This window comes from Semicossyphus pulcher, unplaced genomic scaffold (assembly GCF_022749685.1).
Source record: "Semicossyphus pulcher isolate SPU_LCO1_2020_fin unplaced genomic scaffold, fSemPul1.0.p SCAF_25, whole genome shotgun sequence".
NCBI classification, from domain to species: domain Eukaryota; kingdom Metazoa; phylum Chordata; class Actinopteri; order Labriformes; family Labridae; genus Semicossyphus; species Semicossyphus pulcher.
Genome location: NW_027211699.1, coordinates 5330917 through 5349174, shown reverse-complemented (window position 1 = coordinate 5349174; position 18258 = coordinate 5330917). Strand labels below are relative to the sequence as shown.

Genomic DNA, 18258 nt, shown 5'->3' with positions numbered 1-18258 from the left:
TGTCGCCTCACAGCTAGCAGGTTCCTTGGTCAAAAACAGGTTCAAACATAGGGAGCCTTTCTGTGCGGAGTTTACATGCTCCGCTCCTCCCTCCTGGTACTCCAGCTTCCTCCCACAGTCCAAAGACATGATCGTTAGGTTCATTGGTGACTCTAAGTTGCCCGTAGGTGTAAATGTGAGTGTGAAGGGTTGTGTGAGCCCTGTGATTGACTGGCGACCAGTCCAGGTGTATCCCACCTCTCGCCCAATGACAGCTGGGATCGGCTCCAGCCTTCCCACGACCCTGAACAGGATAAGAGGTATAGATGATGGAGGATGGATGGACAGTTGGAGAGTACAAATGACGGTGAACTGAAATGGTTGCAGTTTGGCTACCTTCAGGAAACTACTTTGTATATCTCGGTTTGGGTTAATATCAATGGCCGTATATAAGGATGGACGAAGCGTCTCCACCTCCTCTTGCTGTACAAAAGTGAAGCCAAAATACCCCCGGAAACGGGCGCTGCCATCTTGCACATTTGGAGTCTGCACAGGAGAGATCAGCTGGTGGATCTGCAGTAACGAAAACTAATGACTGTATATGTAAATGGCGCGTCTCCATCTGCTCTCATTGTACGAAATTGATGCCAATATAGCCGCCGCCATCTTGCGATGGTGACGACATTTGGAGCGCAGTAGAGATCGGTGGGTGGAGCTGTTGTAGCCACTTCCGCTAACCAAAACACACACTTTTGTGTTTAACAGCAGAACAGCTTCTTGTGTTGGTCTGAAGCAGACGTTCACAGATATGGAAACTTCAATGACTGTAGTGATTGTTTTAGTTACGTTTCCTCTCACCGTTCCTCCTCTACTCTGCTAATCTGGAACAGATCGACTGCAGGAGCCGGATTGGTCAACCGAGCTGTCAATCATCCTTTTTACAGCATCAAATAACTAATTAAAACTAAACGTGATGAAAAAAACTTGGACGTAAATCAGCATGATAAGAACTAACTATAATGACAGAAACCATGTTTGAGAAACATGTATTTGACGTGTATTTTGATTTTATAGTTTGACTCATGTCCCATCTGATAACATGGAGGAGCCAGGGCTTCTGACCTACCCTGCAACCAGTCAGCAGGGGGCGATAGAGAGGGTTTGGCTTCACTTTTAGGGAGCTGTCATGTCGTCCATCTTTTTATACAGTCTATACAGTTTATATAAGTACATTAGTTAAGTTCAGTCACAAATGTAAGCGACGTAACTTTTGTGTCTTCCCAAGTCTTCCCATCCGTCCATCCCAACCTCCTCCCTACGTGCACTTTCTCTGTCTTTACCCTCCATCACATGACTTCCTCTTTTCCTCCTGTCACTATTACTCCGACCACTAGAGGGAACTTCTTAACGATAAATTTAGGTTGTATAAGTTGCTTGCATTTTCTGCCATATTTTTGAGAGGACGGTCTAGCAGTAAACCAAAACTTAGCATATTTGTTGATAGAATATAAAAGGTGAGAGGGATAAACATGATTTATTTATTTGATATAGCTGTAGTATCTATAGCTATAGTTTTATAGTAATGGACATCTTTGCAAACTTTGTAAACTTCTTTGTTGAAAGTGTTAATTAATATTATATTATTATATAAATATTTAAAGGGGGGTATTATGCTAAATTCAAGCTTCATATTTCACTCTGTGATACCTGTGGAGTAGCTTAGCATAATTCACAGTTTTAAAAAAAATCCTAATTTTTCTCACACTGCTGCTCTGTGCAGGTCCTCATACAGCCTCTGCCTGAAACCACTCAGTCAGCTCTGTCCCTTTAAGAAAACCCGCCCCTACAAGCCCGCTTTCGTCTGATTGGCCAGCTCTCTGAAGCCTGCTGACGTCACAAAGTGCAGTGTGTAGAAAAAACTGCCTGAAACCTGGCATTCACAGCAGACTGAGGGATTACTCCAACATAATTTTACCTACAGATTTGAACTTCATCCACGTTGAGTCTGGAAATCCAACATTGTAACATTATATGTCTTAAAATGTGAAACAGCATAATACCCCCTCTTTAAAGTCTATAACAGAGCCACAACTTTAAGCCTGCAATCGTCTAGACCGGAGGTGAAAAGATGTTTGCTCGTTAGCAGCTCTTACTGCCTGCATCGATCGTATCAAACTGGAGTTGCAGTGAGCCATTTTAAAGAGGTAGAGAGACCAGCAGGAATCCACAAAAGAATCAGAAAGGTAAAAAATTACAGGTTGTCGCATCGCTTCTCTGCTACTTCATCAACGACTCTGAACTCTCTCTGTATCAGGTAAATGGGCTGTAGCCGACAAACGCTGATAATCGTGTAGATAAAAAGAAGAGAAGAGGCTGCAATACGACTGTTTGCAATAAATGATGGCTTGAAAGAAGTCTGTATATAACGTTAAAGGAGGAAAGTAAGTTAATGTTATGTTAAACTTCCCTGTTCAATTATGCAGATATGTATCTTTGTGAGGTCACTCCTCTGGTGGAGGATTAGGCAGTGAAGGTTGGGTTAACAAAGGCAGAGGAGAGAGGAGCGGCAGAGTAATGCAAATGAAATTAGACCTGAATGGTTATTGTCTCATTTCTTTCGGGCCATTAGGGTTAATAACACTCGATCTGCATAATACATGACCGTTTCACTGGCAGCACATATCTCTGAGGCGAAGGATGGAAGAGGAGGTTGATATTTTCAATTATCTGACTCATTATCATCAATAATTAACAGGGTCCTGAGCGTTTGGTTGGCCGTGAGAACTAGCTTTAGAGAGTTGAGGAGCAGAAAGGGGGCTCAGACTAATCTACCGTCTCACTCTCTCACCAGGACTTTGATTAAACTTTTGTCCATCAGAGGGCAGCACAATGTGGCCGTGATGATAAATCATTCAGTGTGCCGGCTGGGTTCGTCTTTATGACAGCAGTATGGAAAAACTCTCCTTGCATAGCTCCAACACAAACACTAAGTAGAACAGTGCTCAAAGTAGAGCACACATCTCGACAGGTACTGTATGTCTGCAGGCGTGTGGGAAGGGGACCACCGACCTCTCTCTCCATTACCAAAGAAAGAAGAGAGTTTAATCTCACTGAACGGTCTCCCTCCATTAAAGTCAAGAAGACAGCGATGATTTAAATTAGACATTAGTTTATTGTTTCTCTCAAACACGAGCTGTGTCTCAATTCAGTGGCTGCGTCCTTCGAAGGACGCGGTCTACAAAGGATGAGTCATTCGTTGCCTGTGTAGAATGCTAAGGCTGAACTGAAATGAGACAGTGAGTCTGGTGAATCTGGGCTATAAAGGCATTAAACTCGCATGAAAGTTACCGAAAAACGTAAAGAAACTTAACAAAACTTTACTGCTCCTCATTAATCATTATGGGGGCACTGTAATCCGTACGCTACAGCTTTACATGCCACAAGAAACTCTACTATTAAATGTCCTAATTCAGTTACAGTGACTAGGTGGTCCTCTAATGTGGCCCAGGACACATTAGCACAAACACTGCTGAAAGAATTTATTCTAATGTGTCCCACACCACCTCCGAATGTGCCCCGAGTGATCGGATCAGTCGTGTTTCAATTCTATTCTGACTCACCTCGTGTCTGCGGTCACAGAGCGACATTCCCGACTTTCTTTTCTGTTTCTTTGATTTCGTCAGTCTCAAGGGTCCCGGTTCAAAGCTTGTCCCTCTGCTCTTTCTCTTTCTCAGCTAGAATCAGACTGAAACTTTGCTCCCTGAGCTGATAGCATCAATAACAGCCCAAAACTCTGTGTGACATTTCAGGTTGTTCACGATGTTCCCAGTTCTGTCTTTTAACATCACCCACAGGTTTGTTTTTATCACGTCTTACAAATGGAGGACATTGATTTCATCTACTAAACGCAACAGAAAATCTCTCCAAAGACTTGTTTCTACCACTAAAATACATCAATACTATGGGTGCTGTCGAGGCCCAAAGAGGGGATAAGATTGTTTTTTACCAGCACTTTTTCTCCCTCTGTAAATGAAATCAAAGTCCATGAAACTTTGCAAATAGAAAGCTAGTTTTTCGTTAGTTTTTTTTGTCTTCGTTACTGTTTAGTACATGTACCTTGTTAACTAAGCTAGCACTAGCATTAGCTGGTCACAAAGTGTTTCCTCACTACAGCTCCACCCCGTCGTAAAATACATCAATACTATGGGTGCTGTCAAGGCCCAAAAAGGGATTCAATTTTTTTTCAGCACCTTCGATTGTGTCCTCTGTAAATGAAATCAAAGTGCACGAAACCTTGCAAAAAAAAGCCAACATTAGCATTCACAGCAGCATCACACAATTACTGTTTAATACATGCACCTTATTAACTAAGCTAGCGCTAGCATTAGCTGATCATCATGCATTTGCTAATCCCCTGCTACAGCTCCAACCCGTTGTTCAGATACGGTCTTACCAAATGATGACATTGATTTTTTTCATCTCGTTGCACACACAGAAAAATCTACCTACCTACTATCTACACTACCTCTAAAATACATCAATACTACAGGTGCTGTCAAGGCCCAAAAAGGGGATAAAATGTTTGTTTTCTGGCAGCGCTTTGAATTTCTTCCTCTGCAAATGAAATCAAAGTGCATGAAACCTAGTAGAAAAAAAGAAAGAAAAGTTTTTCGTTAGCCGACATTAGCATCCAATCAACATCGCACAGTTACTGTTTAATACATGTACCTTGCTAACTAAGCTAGCTCTAGCATTAGCTGATCACTAAGTGTTTGCTAAGCCCTCACTACAGCTCCACCCCGTCATCCAAAAATTGCTTACAAATTTTTTTTTTAGCTCAGTGACCACACAGAAAATCTCTCTTAAGATTTGTTTCTACATGAGCTGTTTCCACACTACCACTAAAATATACAAATACTATGGGTGCTGTCGAGGCCCAAAGAGGGGACAAAATGGGTTTTTTTTGCTAGCGCTTTGGATTTCTCCCTCTTCAAATGAAATCAGAGTGCACGAAACCTTGCAAAAAAACACAAAAACGTTTTCGTTAGGCGAAATTAGCGTCCTTAAAAACCATCACAGTTACTGTTTAATAACTGTTTAATAGTTAGCAAGGTACATGTTTGTACCTTGCTAACTAAGCTAGCTCTAGCATTAGCTGATCACTAAGTGTTTGCTAACCCATCACTACAGCTCCACCCCGTCATCCAGATATGGTCTCGCAAAATAAGGACACCTCATTGAACAGAGCAGAAAATCTCTCTTAAGATTTATTTCTACCTGGGCTGTTTTGAGTAATACACTACCACTTAAATATACAAATTCTACGGGTGCTGTCAAGGCCCAAAGAGGGGATAAGACTGTTTTTTGGCAGCGCTTTGGATTTCTTGCGACAAAAAAACTTTTTTTTTAACCGAAATTAACGTCCTAAAACACATCACAGTCACTGTTTAATAAATGCACCTTGCTAACTAAGCTAGCGCTAGCATTAGCTAATGACTTAAGCGTTTGCTAACCCCTTGCTCCAGCTCCACAAAACAGTCACAGTTCATGGTTTTCCAACTTCTGGCCTCAGAGCAGAAAAAAGCAGACATAAAATCAGTTCATCGTTTACTTTTTCAGATGGAATTCTGCCGATAGTCTTTGGTTCACATTAGAAACATCTTACAGTACAAAAATACATTTGAGCTCGCTTGTACGTTAAGCCCCTGTTTTTGCAGAATTTCATCCCCTAACATGTCACTCTGCCTCCCTCAGTCAGTTTATTTCAGAGCTGAGGGGGAAAATAATTAGAAATGCATTAACAGACAGGCATTAAAGTGTCCGCTGTTATTGTTTCATAAATCTCATAAGTCCCTTCCTGGCGTCCAAAAGGAACTATTCGGAAGTTGTTCCACTCTGAGAGGATTTTATATTTCTGTGTCAAAAAGCCTGAGATGGATAACAAGCTTAGTTTGTTGCTGTCAAACCAAATGTTGGTTAAGTTTTAGATCTTCCTGCTGAATCGTGACTTCATTAGGCGTCCAGTATGTGTCATAAGGTGTCAGATCTTGTGTTCGTTAAGACAGCTGCCACTGAGAGAATGGCAGATAATAGAAACTTTGTGGTACATTGTGAAAAAGCACTTTACTGCAGCTGATGCAACCAGAGAGTAACAATAGGTACACGTTATTTATTAAACTCACAGTGGCTGCATTTCTGAGCCACATCAAGGGTTCTTATTGATACTGGCATTTCTTACTGGGATAATTATCGTCACTGGGTCCACCTCTGGTTTTCAAGTTAAAACTGCAAAATCAAATTTAAAAAGACAAGCATCTTAGGGGTTTTTTGCATAAATTCAGACTTTATACAAAGTGGCATCTTCCTCCATTTGACACCTTTATTGCCATCAAATCACAGCAAAATCTGTTTATTTTCATACTGCTGTAGTAAGCTGTATCACAGCTAACGTGTGAATTGCTAGATACAGTGAATCTGCCATTCACCAGAGACAGTTGGACATTGGCAGGTTGTGTTTAACCAACACGAAGAAACACAAATGAAACCACAGTCAAACTCACACAAGTAAGAGGACTCAAACTAACACAGTCACACTTTAGGAAATGCAGTTTTTCCAACAATTGTTTTATCGTCTGTGTACGTGTAATTAAGACCAAAATGAGACCAAACCGCAACAAATAGGAGTCTGCAGCGATGCTTAAGGTCTAAAGGGCTTTACTATCCATGGTAGTGCTATGAGCTAAATGCTTACATGGGCATGCCAATGTAGCGGTAGAGTGCTCGCTCTTGCATTGTGTGAAGAACCAGGAGAACCATTTTACTTTTGGCACCCGCAAAGCAAAATAAACTGTTGTGGTAATAAGCTCCCAGGAATTTGCTAAAACACAGAAAAAATACAATTTAGCTAACAGTTAGTTAGCAAGCCACACCGCGTGGATCAATGCTGAAGCTACAATTAAGCTAGCAAAGCATAACGTGGCTTAAGTTTCTCTACAACAAATCAATATCACAAAATTATGACTCGCTTTAACATACCTCAAAGAAACAAACCACTTTAACAGCGGAAAGCGTTCTTATTTTAAAGTGTTTTAGCTGAGCTTATTAATCTACCATGGGGACAGGATACAGCAGACTGGCCCCAGCAAAGGCCGCTCATGTTACACAAAAAATTGCAGTCCCATTGGGAAACTAACAAGAATACATTATAGACAGTATTGACACAATTAAAATAATAAAGTCATGACAAATAGAGGCAAACGATAGCAAATAATGACAAGTGATGGCTACTGCAATCATTTACACTGCTACACTAACATACTCAAAGTTTTGTGTGGTAGCCAGGTTGAACCAGGTATTCAAATTATTTATGTAACATACATTTTAAGGATCTGAAAATGTTTAATTATCCAGTAATACCCTAGCTAAAAGCAAATGGGATAATTAAATGAGATAAATATATGTCTACAGTCATGCTAGCTGTTCTGTGAGGCTGTGCTTTGAGCTAAATGCTAATGTCACCTTGCTCGCCATGAATGTTAGCATGTTGATGTTTACCGTGTTCACCATCTTAGTTAGGCGTGTTAGCATGTTCACATTTGCTAAATAGCAATAATTTACAGAGGCTTCACAGAGGATTATTAGTGCTGCAAATAGTTGGCCATGAACCAAAGTATTGGATACGCTAATGTTGACCTGTTGATAGCGCTAGCTTAAATTGTTTTCACGACTCATCCTGAGGAGAACATGAATAATCTTTCCAACAGACCTCTTTTTTTGTCTTTATTGATAGGACAGCTGAAGAGAGACAGGAATATATTGGGAGAAGAGAGTGGGGGGTGACATGCAGCCAAGGGCCGAGGGCTGGAGTTGAGCCTGCGGCCGCTGTGTGTGGACTGTATCCTCCGTGTATGGAGCGCCTGCTCTACCAACCGAGCTAAACCAGCGTCCTTTGAACAGACCGTTTAAAACCTAGAATTCCACTTGATCTTTCTTCCTTTCCTGTCAGACAGCCAGGGGTGGATGCTCTCCTGTCTACCGATTGAATAGGTGATAATGAACCTATGATTAACAATCTTTGGGTATTCATTTGTTTGTTGTATGTGTGTGTGAGGGATGTTTACAGGTGAGGTCTGATGGGTGGCGAGGACGACCCTGAACACTCCCGAGTGTTTCCGAATGGTCAGGTCCTCTTTGATGTTTGTGATCGCTCCCTCTGAGCCTCATTAGTCTCTAACTCCTCTCCCATCTCTGTCGCTGTTACTCCACAGCTCTTTGTAAATTCATAATTGTACCTCGGAGATTCTCTTAAGCAGCTCTGGGCAAAGGGTTTCATTTAATTATAAAGAAAGAAAAGAAAAGTACATTTAATAACAACTTCCTGTCAAGGCAAAGTTACGGAGAAGATTTTGGAAAACTACTTAGAGGATTTTTATTGTTGTTTGACAGTTTGATGTTGTTATACCTGTTAATTAGAATAAATCTATAGTCTTTTAAATGCAATTATACTGTCGTGGTGCATTTAGCAGTGCTGGAAGCTCCTTTACTTAAATAAATACTTGCATATTCCTGCTGATTCAAGGGGTTAGAATAGTTTATTTAGCTATAAGAAGTAAGAGAACTTTTGCGTGACATAAATGAACACTTGAAATTAAGTGCACTTCCAGACAACGTTACCACACTGTGAGTAAACCGTGTTAGAAGAATATCAAAGGGCTGGAAAGAGGAAGGGAATAAAGTTGAAGCAGAGTGAGCTAAACCTGCGACCTTTACAGAAACAGCTAGCGTCTGACTGCTGGTTTCATGCAGGGATTTAAAGTGCATCATTCTGCATCACCTGTTGATGTGACGACCTTTGCACAGTTTGAGTCTTATTGTTTTATTCGAGCACTATTTTGGGATCTGAGGATATAAAATTGGCCAGTTATTCACAAGCACAACAAAAATAAGAGAGGCGATGCAGTTACGTTTCCTGACGCACTCTTAACTTTAATTTATCTTCACCAAAACATGTACTTTCCTACAGTTGAATATTGTAGTTGTATGTCCATGCCTGGTTATTTAATATGACTGCATGTAGAAAGCACCAGAGTGGAAGCAGAGATCATATTTCCCCGACGCCATATTGGCCTCATTGATTTCCAGATTGATGTTTTTAATGGTCGGTCCAGATTGGGCAGCAAATCCCAGTTAAACATCAGTATACAACACCAGTTACAGTGTGATTAGATTTCCCTGCTTATAAATCTCATTCCAATCCGTCTCTCATGTCTCCTCAGTGTGTTCAGGCAGCAGATTTATGATCATATGTAAATGAGAGCAACACGATTCAGTTAGAGATTAAGTGTCCAGAGGCCGACACGAGCCGACTCAACATCTGCTTCACTTTTTAGAATATTTCTCAGTGGTTCTTCGCTTTGTCTGGTTTGATCATGTTTTTATAAATCGTCTCAGCTTCACAATTAATGGGATGTTTTTGTATTCATAAAATTTGTCATGTCATACAAGAAAAATAAATGTTACAATTGTCTCCTAAATACAACAGATCCATCTTTCCTTTTTAATCATCATCATTAGACTCACATCACTGCATGTCAGTGTGTCTGTAGCGGATAACTTAGAATAACAGTGACAATTTGCACATATTATAAATGACCAAGATCCGCAGTGAGACAGACCACTGAAGCGACCTGCAGGTCGCTATACAACAGTAAGTATGACCAAGCAATCTGATTGGACAGGAGGCATTTCATGAGTGCTGATACAGAGTATAACAGCACTGGGACTTATGTGTATCACTCAGCTTCAGGTGTTTTGATTACAGTTAAATAACATTAAAAGAGACAGCCATTGTCTGGATTGATCAAGCTGGTACCTCCGAATCTCACATGCCTATGACCTTATCACAGCTGTTGTGATATTCAGTGTAACAGCACTCCTTCATGTGGGATATTTCTCATTACCTATGAATCACACATGCCAACACTCTTTTTTCATTGGTGGCATGATAAATGCATACAAATAAATGTACATAACACAAACTAGTTGGTTTACGGTTACATGTATAAAAAAATGTGCAAATTATGAGCAAGAAAACGTGGCACCACGCCAAGCGACAACAGTGCAGCCTTGAGCCTATGACTGAATCACAGCCGTTCTAATATTCAGTATAACGGCACTCCGTCAAGTGCAATATTTCACCTACAAATCACACATGCCAACACTATCATTTCTGTGGTTGCATGACAAATACATACAGATAAATGTACATAATACGAATGAGTTGATTTGCAGTTATAATTAGCTTTAATCTGGTCACACACACGCACAAGGCCTGACCAGATTAAAGCTGTTCTGATATTTAGTATAACAGCACTGCATCTTGTGTGATATTGCTTAAATAACAGCACTTACCTACAGACAAGAAGCCTGGGATTTAAAGCAACAGAAACAGTTATTAATCTGACATTTATTTTCAGTTTTGTCAGTCTAATCCAGAGTTGGCTATTCAATACAATGTTTCCACTACTTGTTCCTTTTTTTTTCAGTTAAACACAACACCAAACACGCCTACTGTAGACCGGAGATTATAACCTTTCAAACAAAAAAACACCTTACCAGCCAAACTACTTTCTTTTCAAGTCACATAACCTTTAGGTCACTCAGAGCTTTATAAACAATATCTGTAGGTCAATCTGACACACACACACACACACACGTTCATGTTCACTTTAATAAAAACAACCCGTATCACATATCAGATGTCATCGCTTGCGGCAGTAGCAGGATGTTTGATCTTCTCTGAAAGGCAGCCACTGACTCTTTTTTATTATATTATATTAGATAACACAGCATTATTTCTCGCTCTATAGAGGTTATGATCTGTAGACTGAATCTTACTCAGTAGCTGTGTTGTTGTTTTTTGTCTTGTTTTTGATGTAAAGTTTAAAGTTATTGATTTTAATTGTTAACCTGCCCGCTGTGACCTTTGAGCTGCACACAGAGACTGTAAACTTCTTTCTGCTGCCAGCGAAGATGAAGGAGAAGCCAGAACCTCAAATCAATACAGAGAGAACAGCGAAAACGGAGCGGAAAATGAGAGATTTTAGTATTGAACTTTCAGTATATATAAATCAATAAATCACAGCAGAAAGATTTTTTGACCTTGTAAATTATTCTTAACTTTCAAACTTTATTTCAACTTTTTTTCACAGCTTCCATCCATCCATTATCTATACCGCTTATCCTGTTCAGGGTCACGGGGGGGCTGGAGCCTATCCCAGCTGCCATTGGGTGAAGGGTGGGGTACACCATGGACTGGTCACCAGTCAATCACAGGGCCAACACATAGAGACAGACAACCTTTCGCACTCACACCCACACCTATGGGCAATTTAGAGTCACCAATTAACCTTACAAGCATGTTTTTTGACTGTGGGAGGAAGTTGGAGAGGAACCCACGCATGCACGAGGAGAACATGCAAACTCCACACAGAAAGGCCCACCTTGCCCAAACCGGGGTTTGAAATGGTGACTTTCTAGCTGTGAGGCAACAGCGCTAACCACTGCACCACTGTGCAGCCCCTTTATCACAGCTTTTCTACTTAAAAAAATCTATTTAATTAAAAAAAGGAAAGTAAAAGAAATCTTCATACTCATTTTTTTCTGCTCTTATTCTGAAAGTTTGCCTTTATTCTCAACATTATGACTTAATACTTGCAGCTGCTACGTTGAACGATATACTTTATTTTAGATATATCAGCTCTATTCTCAATATTTGGATTTCACTCTCAACATTTTACATTTTCAGCATTTTATTCTTCAGATCTTAAATTTATTTATTTATTTTTTTCCAGTTATGCTTGGCCCTTTAAATCTTCCGTACACTGTTGACAAAATGTTCCTAAAAGCTTCTACGTGTTCAAACTAAAATTGTTAACAATAATGATAATAGTGTCCTTTACTTATAAAGCTCTTTACTGGTTTTCAATGAGCTTTACAGACATGAAAACAGGAAATGCACTTTCCATAGGGCAACAGTACAATTTCTAAAAGCAGAGATGCATGAGTTGTTATTGTTGTTTGTCTGCAGTGGAAATGTCATCGACTGACCCAGTAACAAGAAAATGAAAATATGAGTCACTGACAGTATGAACTGTTTCTCTCTAAAAGTCAGCGGTTCAAACAACACTAAGAGAGTCCTGAGTCCAATCTGCTTTGATTGCTGTGTCACCGTCAACAAAACAGTGCAAAGGTCAACACATCTGACAGGCTGCAGAATCTTAAAAACGAAGTTCAGTCTCAAAAAATTTCTTGAAGAGAGTTCTGAGAAACTTTGTACATGCTGAGGAAGGCAACACAAAATAATGTAGTTTAAGAAAACGACTACAGTATGCGAGGGAACGATTTATACTCCATGTTTACTTCGGTAAACACGAAAAAGAACACAAATTAAGGCAAATGAGGCAGACTCACAACAAAAGGGCCATCGTTATCTGAATCTGCTGAGGCTCAGAGGTAGAGCGAGTTGCCCTTCAATCGCCAAATTAGCAGTTTGATCCCCGGCTCCTCCTGTCTACATGTCAGAGTATCCTCCGGCAAGATACTGAACCCCTAGTTGCTCCTTAATGCATAGCCTACGGTGTGTGAATTTGTATGAATGATAAACAAATAAGTGGCCTTGAATGGCAATTAATTAGTGTATGAATGAGTCTGCAAAAGGTTGAATGTGACATGTGGTGTAAATCAGTGTGTTCAGAAGACAACAAAAGCAATCTATTTACTATTTACAATTTACCCTGTGGTACACCTGCAACTCACAACAACTTCTTTTAAACCTTAAAAAAGATGGGAAAAGTCCACAAGAGGAGCTTTGAAGTGAGTCCCATTACTTGTTACTCACTGAGGGGTCTTAATGTAAGACCATAACATTGGCCTTTATCTAAACAGACATACCGCAGAACCATGAACCGCACACACACACACACACACACACACACACACACACACACACTTAAAGCATATCTTCTCACACTCTCAAAACAGACGAATGATCTGTGGTCCCTTTCGGCAGTCCTGAGGACTAGTTGCTAAGCAACCAGGGGGGTTTCTAAAAGATCTTCTCTGCAGAGGGGGTGATGGTATGTGTGTGATAGTGGTACAGAAACATTGAATTGGATGTTGTATTGAGTCTGTATAGTGAAGCTGATTATGCAACAACACAGTCCTGAAGCTGGTGAGTGGGATCGTCTCTATAAATATTCCCAATCCCTGTTTGGAGCACCGGAGCCAAATACTGCCGGCTGCAGGTGTACGAGGGATTCAAAGCGTGATGCTTCTTCCTTTCGTTTGCCAAAAGCAACAGCAGATTTTCTGAAAAGCATCAGTACAACAGTCTGCCAAACACTGAGAGCTAAACAGTCAGTCAGGAATAAACACAGATAAAGTGACGAGCTGCTCAGATGACAGTAAGCCGTTCATTTCTCTTTGTTTGTAAATGTCTCAATAAATTAAGTTTTAAAGCGAGGTTCTGGAACAAAGACGATAAGTCGAACACATCCTATTTCAGCGCTGTATGCATTAGATCACACCTCATCCCTTCCTTTCCCCATTGACTATGCTTTCACATCCCTCCCCCAAAACCCTCCTTTTGGCCCTCCTCTCCGGGGATCATTACTGAGAGCAACAAAGTCACAAAGTGACAGCTCCCCCACTCTCAACCCCTCTGGTTTCCTTATGTGCTCCTGACACCAGCAGACAACAGTCAATCATCACTCCCCTCCATCTAATTTCATCCCTCACCCTGTTCCTCGACCCTTACCCTCATTTGTTTACCCATCCCTCATTCATCATTTTCATCTCTTCTATTCATATTGTGCAATAAACTATTTTAAATCCATATTTTTATTGCTGTTGTCTTTGTTATTGAACTGACTTCTCAGTTCAGGATGTCCTTAAATCAAAGCGTGCAGCACATAAAGGTTGATTCACAGCACTAAGGATTATTCATGCTTGTAGGAGACACTGTGATGTCAGCCTCCACAGTGCATGAGCAACTAGCTACAAGCTACCACCCACTTGTTACAAGCTACTAGCTACTTAACTCCAGCTACTACCTCCAAGTGACAAGCTTCCCACAACCAGCAACTAGCTACAAACTAAAAGCAATGATCTCCAAGCTACCTGCTAATAACTTCCATCCACCAATTACAAGCTACCAGCGACCAGCTACAAACTGCAAGCTACTAGCTACCAGTGAGCGTCTATCGAACAGCAACTAGCTAAGCTACCTGCTACTAACAACCACCTACCCATTACAAGATACTTGTTACCATTACCAACTGCAAGCTACTAGCTACAAACTACTAACTACCACCTAGCTGTTACAAGCTACTACCTACCAGCTACTCACTACTAGCTACCAGAGAGGCTACTACCATACAACAACTAGCTACAAGCTACCTGCTACTAACTACAATGTTACCGCTAGTCGCTACAAACTGCCAAACCACTGCTACTAGTTAGCAACTAGGTACAAGTTACCTGCTACTAACTTCTAACCGCTACAAGCTACTCACTACAAGCTACAAACTGCAAGCTACTAGCTACAAACTACTAACTACCACTTAAGCATTGCAAGCTACTAGGTACAAACTACTAGCTACCACCTAGGAGTTATAGGCTATTAGCAACCAGCTACTCACTGCCAACTACTAGCTACCAGTTTGAAGCTACTACCATACAACAACTAGCTACAAGCTACCTGCTACTTACTACAATGTTACTGCTACTCGCTACAAACTGCCAAACCACTGCTACTAGCTAGCAGTGAAAAGCTATCAACTAACAGCAACTAGCTACAAGTGACCCGCTACAAGTTACATGTTACCAACTAAAAGCTACAAGCAACTGTCTACCAATAACTAGCTAAAAACAACAACATGTGAGCTTTAGTTGACATGTTGTTGGTTTTGTCTTCACAGGGAGATTTGTTGATGATAAATAATAAAAGAATGTGAGACTTCAGGGAGAATAAAACATTCCTACACCAAAGACCCTGGAGGAGTTCTGCTCAGTTCTGACTGTACTGAAGCATTGACTCGAGAGATGATGGTGTCAGCAACCTTTGAGCGGTTCTGTGTTAAATAAACCGTGTGGAGCATCTCGTCTGTAGTGTTCTACCTGTGTTCATAAAGAACAAGGCGGTCAATGAACCTAACAATTCAGGTTTACTCTGCAGCTCATTTAAATTCAGCATCTGTCTGCTGAAGAGAGGCTGCTGCAGATAATAGATGATATTTAATTTGTCATTGAAAGGAAAATATGAATGCCTTAATTTTGTATAAAACAATAACGAAAAAGAAAGATTCAAACAAACAAATACAACTAATTATAAAACTTAATGTTTAGTTCTGTAGTCTGAGGTTGGCCTTGTTATGTAACCCAACACACAAAAAATGCAGTTCCGATACAGCAAAATACAAACTTTAAGAATGAACACACTCTCTTTATGAAACATGAATGAAAAAAACTGCTTTATAACAGTTCAAATCAAACCAGATTTTTAATCTTGTTAGCTTCTCTGGAAGAGCAAACTTACAAAACACTAATCTGTTTATGCAGTTTTGATTGCTTTTTAAATCCCCCACACTGCAGTCAGTTTAAACACTCACATTTGGTCTCTGGAAATTTGACTGTCGCTGCCCCCTGCTGGACGACCTATACTTCATACCCTGGAGGTGAGAGTCAGGGGAGGAAGCGAGTCAAAACACGTCCTATGCTTCAGTGTAAAAAGTTTGAGTGAGTGAGTTTTATCAGGAACAAAAAGGTTATCCAAAAAGGTTGATGATTAATTTCTCGTCAATCAACAAATTTAAACCTTTAAAATAATGGTTTCAGGTGCACTTGTATTTGTAGTTTTTAGTGTTATATTCAAAACATGAGGTCTTGAATACACCTTGTTATACCTTAAACCAATGAACACTTAAACAATTAAGTGGCTGGATCATCTGACTTTTCATCTGAGGAGAACCATTTTATGTTTGGTTTATCACAAAAAACCCACAAGCTTCTGACATTACTACAAGCGGTACCAGGAAATGATTGTAGGGGAACCATCCATTGATTGTTTATAGCAGGTGCTAATGATATCACAAATAATATTAACACAAGCTAAATTAAACTATCCTGCGTTTAGTAACTAAATGTAAAATGCAACATACAGTTAACATAGCATTTTTATTCTGAGCATGTTAGCATGCTGATGTTAGCATTTAGCTCAGAGCACAAGTATGTCAAAGTTTAGCGTCAGAGCTGAAAACACGACTGCACTTTTAGTTTTTTCTTCAGTTATTGTAAAAGAAGCCTTTGAGAGAGGACAAGAAGAACAACAGGGTCAAGTCATTTAAAAAGGAACTTTTAATGGTAAAAATATTTTAAAAAATCCATTGAAAAACATCAACAATCACCCAACTGTCACCACCACCACAATCACATGTGCACCATCGCGGTCTGAACAGGGACCGAGGTACACACCGCCACAGGTGAGTGCTTTGCATTGCCTTCAGGCGGTGGAGCCACAGTCCGCTGCCACGAAGAAGAACTCAACTGGAACATCTGGATCTGTGGGCTCCAGCTCACGCCCAGGTTAAACCTCGCCCTTTGGAGCCCGGGACGCTCCTGCCAGTCTGTACGTATCATTCTGTCGCCAAGGAGGCCATGGTCGGTTTCCAGGATAAGCCGTCCGAGTCGCCCTGGTTTAAGAAAATATATAATTCTGATTATGGTTCAATAGAAAAACATTTTACAGTTATTGGTTCCAGCTGAGGAGAGTCAGCATCTTCCAATCACAAATCTAAACATTCACAAACAGCTAACCACTTCTTTCAGTACAAATCCAGCTCTTCTTCCAGCTGGGCGGCAAGCACACACAGCCCACACACAGGACAGTTTAAGGAAAACATTAGTCATATCCAAGAATAGATCCTCAACACTTATGTCTGTCAAACATCTATCTACATATTGCCACAACATTCAAAAATTCTGTATGCCAAATAACATTTCTATTTTTTTAAAATTAAGACACCCTCTAATATATTAAAGAAGAGATCAAATAAAAGTATTCAATAACATCTGTAGTAAAAAGTATAATAGTCTTTAACACATATTTAAGTGCTGATTAGCAACAACGTCCTCTTGGAACAACTTAAACTGTGGAGGATCGGCAGCTCAAATTAAAGATTCTTAAAGGAAAAGTACAATTTGGTGAGTTAGTGTGTCAGAGCTAAATATTCCTTCCTACATTTATCTACCCATTACCCTTAGATTATTTATTATTAATTATATATTAAATGCCGAACGTAACTGTGAAATGTATTACTTTAAAGTATCTGATAGGTTTGGAAAGTAGAAAGAATTAAAAAATAAAATAAAAAAAACAGGCACTCTCTAATTCGGAGAATGATTACATAGACATGGACAAAAACAATTTAATTTATTATTATAATTTATTATTATTTAAAAAAAAGAAACAAAAAACTTTTGAGTCACAACCCAGCCCACTGGAGTGCTGTGGAGGAAGACCAATTAAAGGGAAAGATTCTTAAAGCGAAAGTTGAACCTCAAGGTGTCAACATTCTAAAGTTTCGAGTGCCTAATGTCATTCAAAGATTTGCCAATTTAAAGAATTGACCGGTTCTGTTTGTGTACAGACCACATTAAATGATTCAGTAACTTTGCCAACCACCGTAATAGCAGCCGCAGTTAAATTCGGCGTAGAGTTACAAAGCAAGTAAAAAAGATTTAACACTGATTTATGGCTCACCTCCGTATTCACTCCTTGGCCTTCTTCTCGCTGTTTTGGAATTTCTCCACTATTTTGCGCTCGTGTCCGGAGGGGTTGGGTCTGTTTGTGTTGTCACTGGCCTCCTTCTTTGTCCTGCCTTTACGGGCTGAGCCCTCTGTTAAAAGATTAAGTTAAAGTTTAGTTACAAAAAAACAACAACCAAAAACAAGAATAAAGTTAGCAAGAACATGTCAGTGCTAGAAGAAGAGCATCTCACCTGTGTATTTATCGGTTAAATTATAAAATTCATACTGGTCGTAATATTCGTCTTCAAAGCTGGTGGGCTTCAGGTTTTTTACGTCGACGTGACTCATGTCTGCTCCAGAAAAACAAAGTTTGTCCGAAAAAGTGAATAACGGTCGTCAAAAAAGGAGGGAACTTGAGAACTCGCTTCTTCTCTTCTAACGGCTTCTCTCTCAGGAGAAAAACAAGATATTTTC

At 40.0% G+C, this 18258-nt stretch overlaps 1 protein-coding gene across 1 annotated transcript; it reads right to left on the bottom strand.

Moving 5' to 3' along the window:
* Positions 1-16374: 16374 nt before the first annotated feature.
* Positions 16375-18258, bottom strand: nupr1b (nuclear protein 1b). The gene is made up of 3 exons (XM_069676209.1): positions 18036-18258; positions 17798-17933; positions 16375-16727 (listed from the first exon to the last, which is right to left on the bottom strand). The coding sequence occupies exons 1-2, from the start codon at positions 18130-18132 to the stop codon at positions 17806-17808; spliced, it is 225 nt and encodes a 74-aa protein (XP_069532310.1). The 5' UTR covers positions 18133-18258; the 3' UTR covers positions 16375-16727; positions 17798-17805.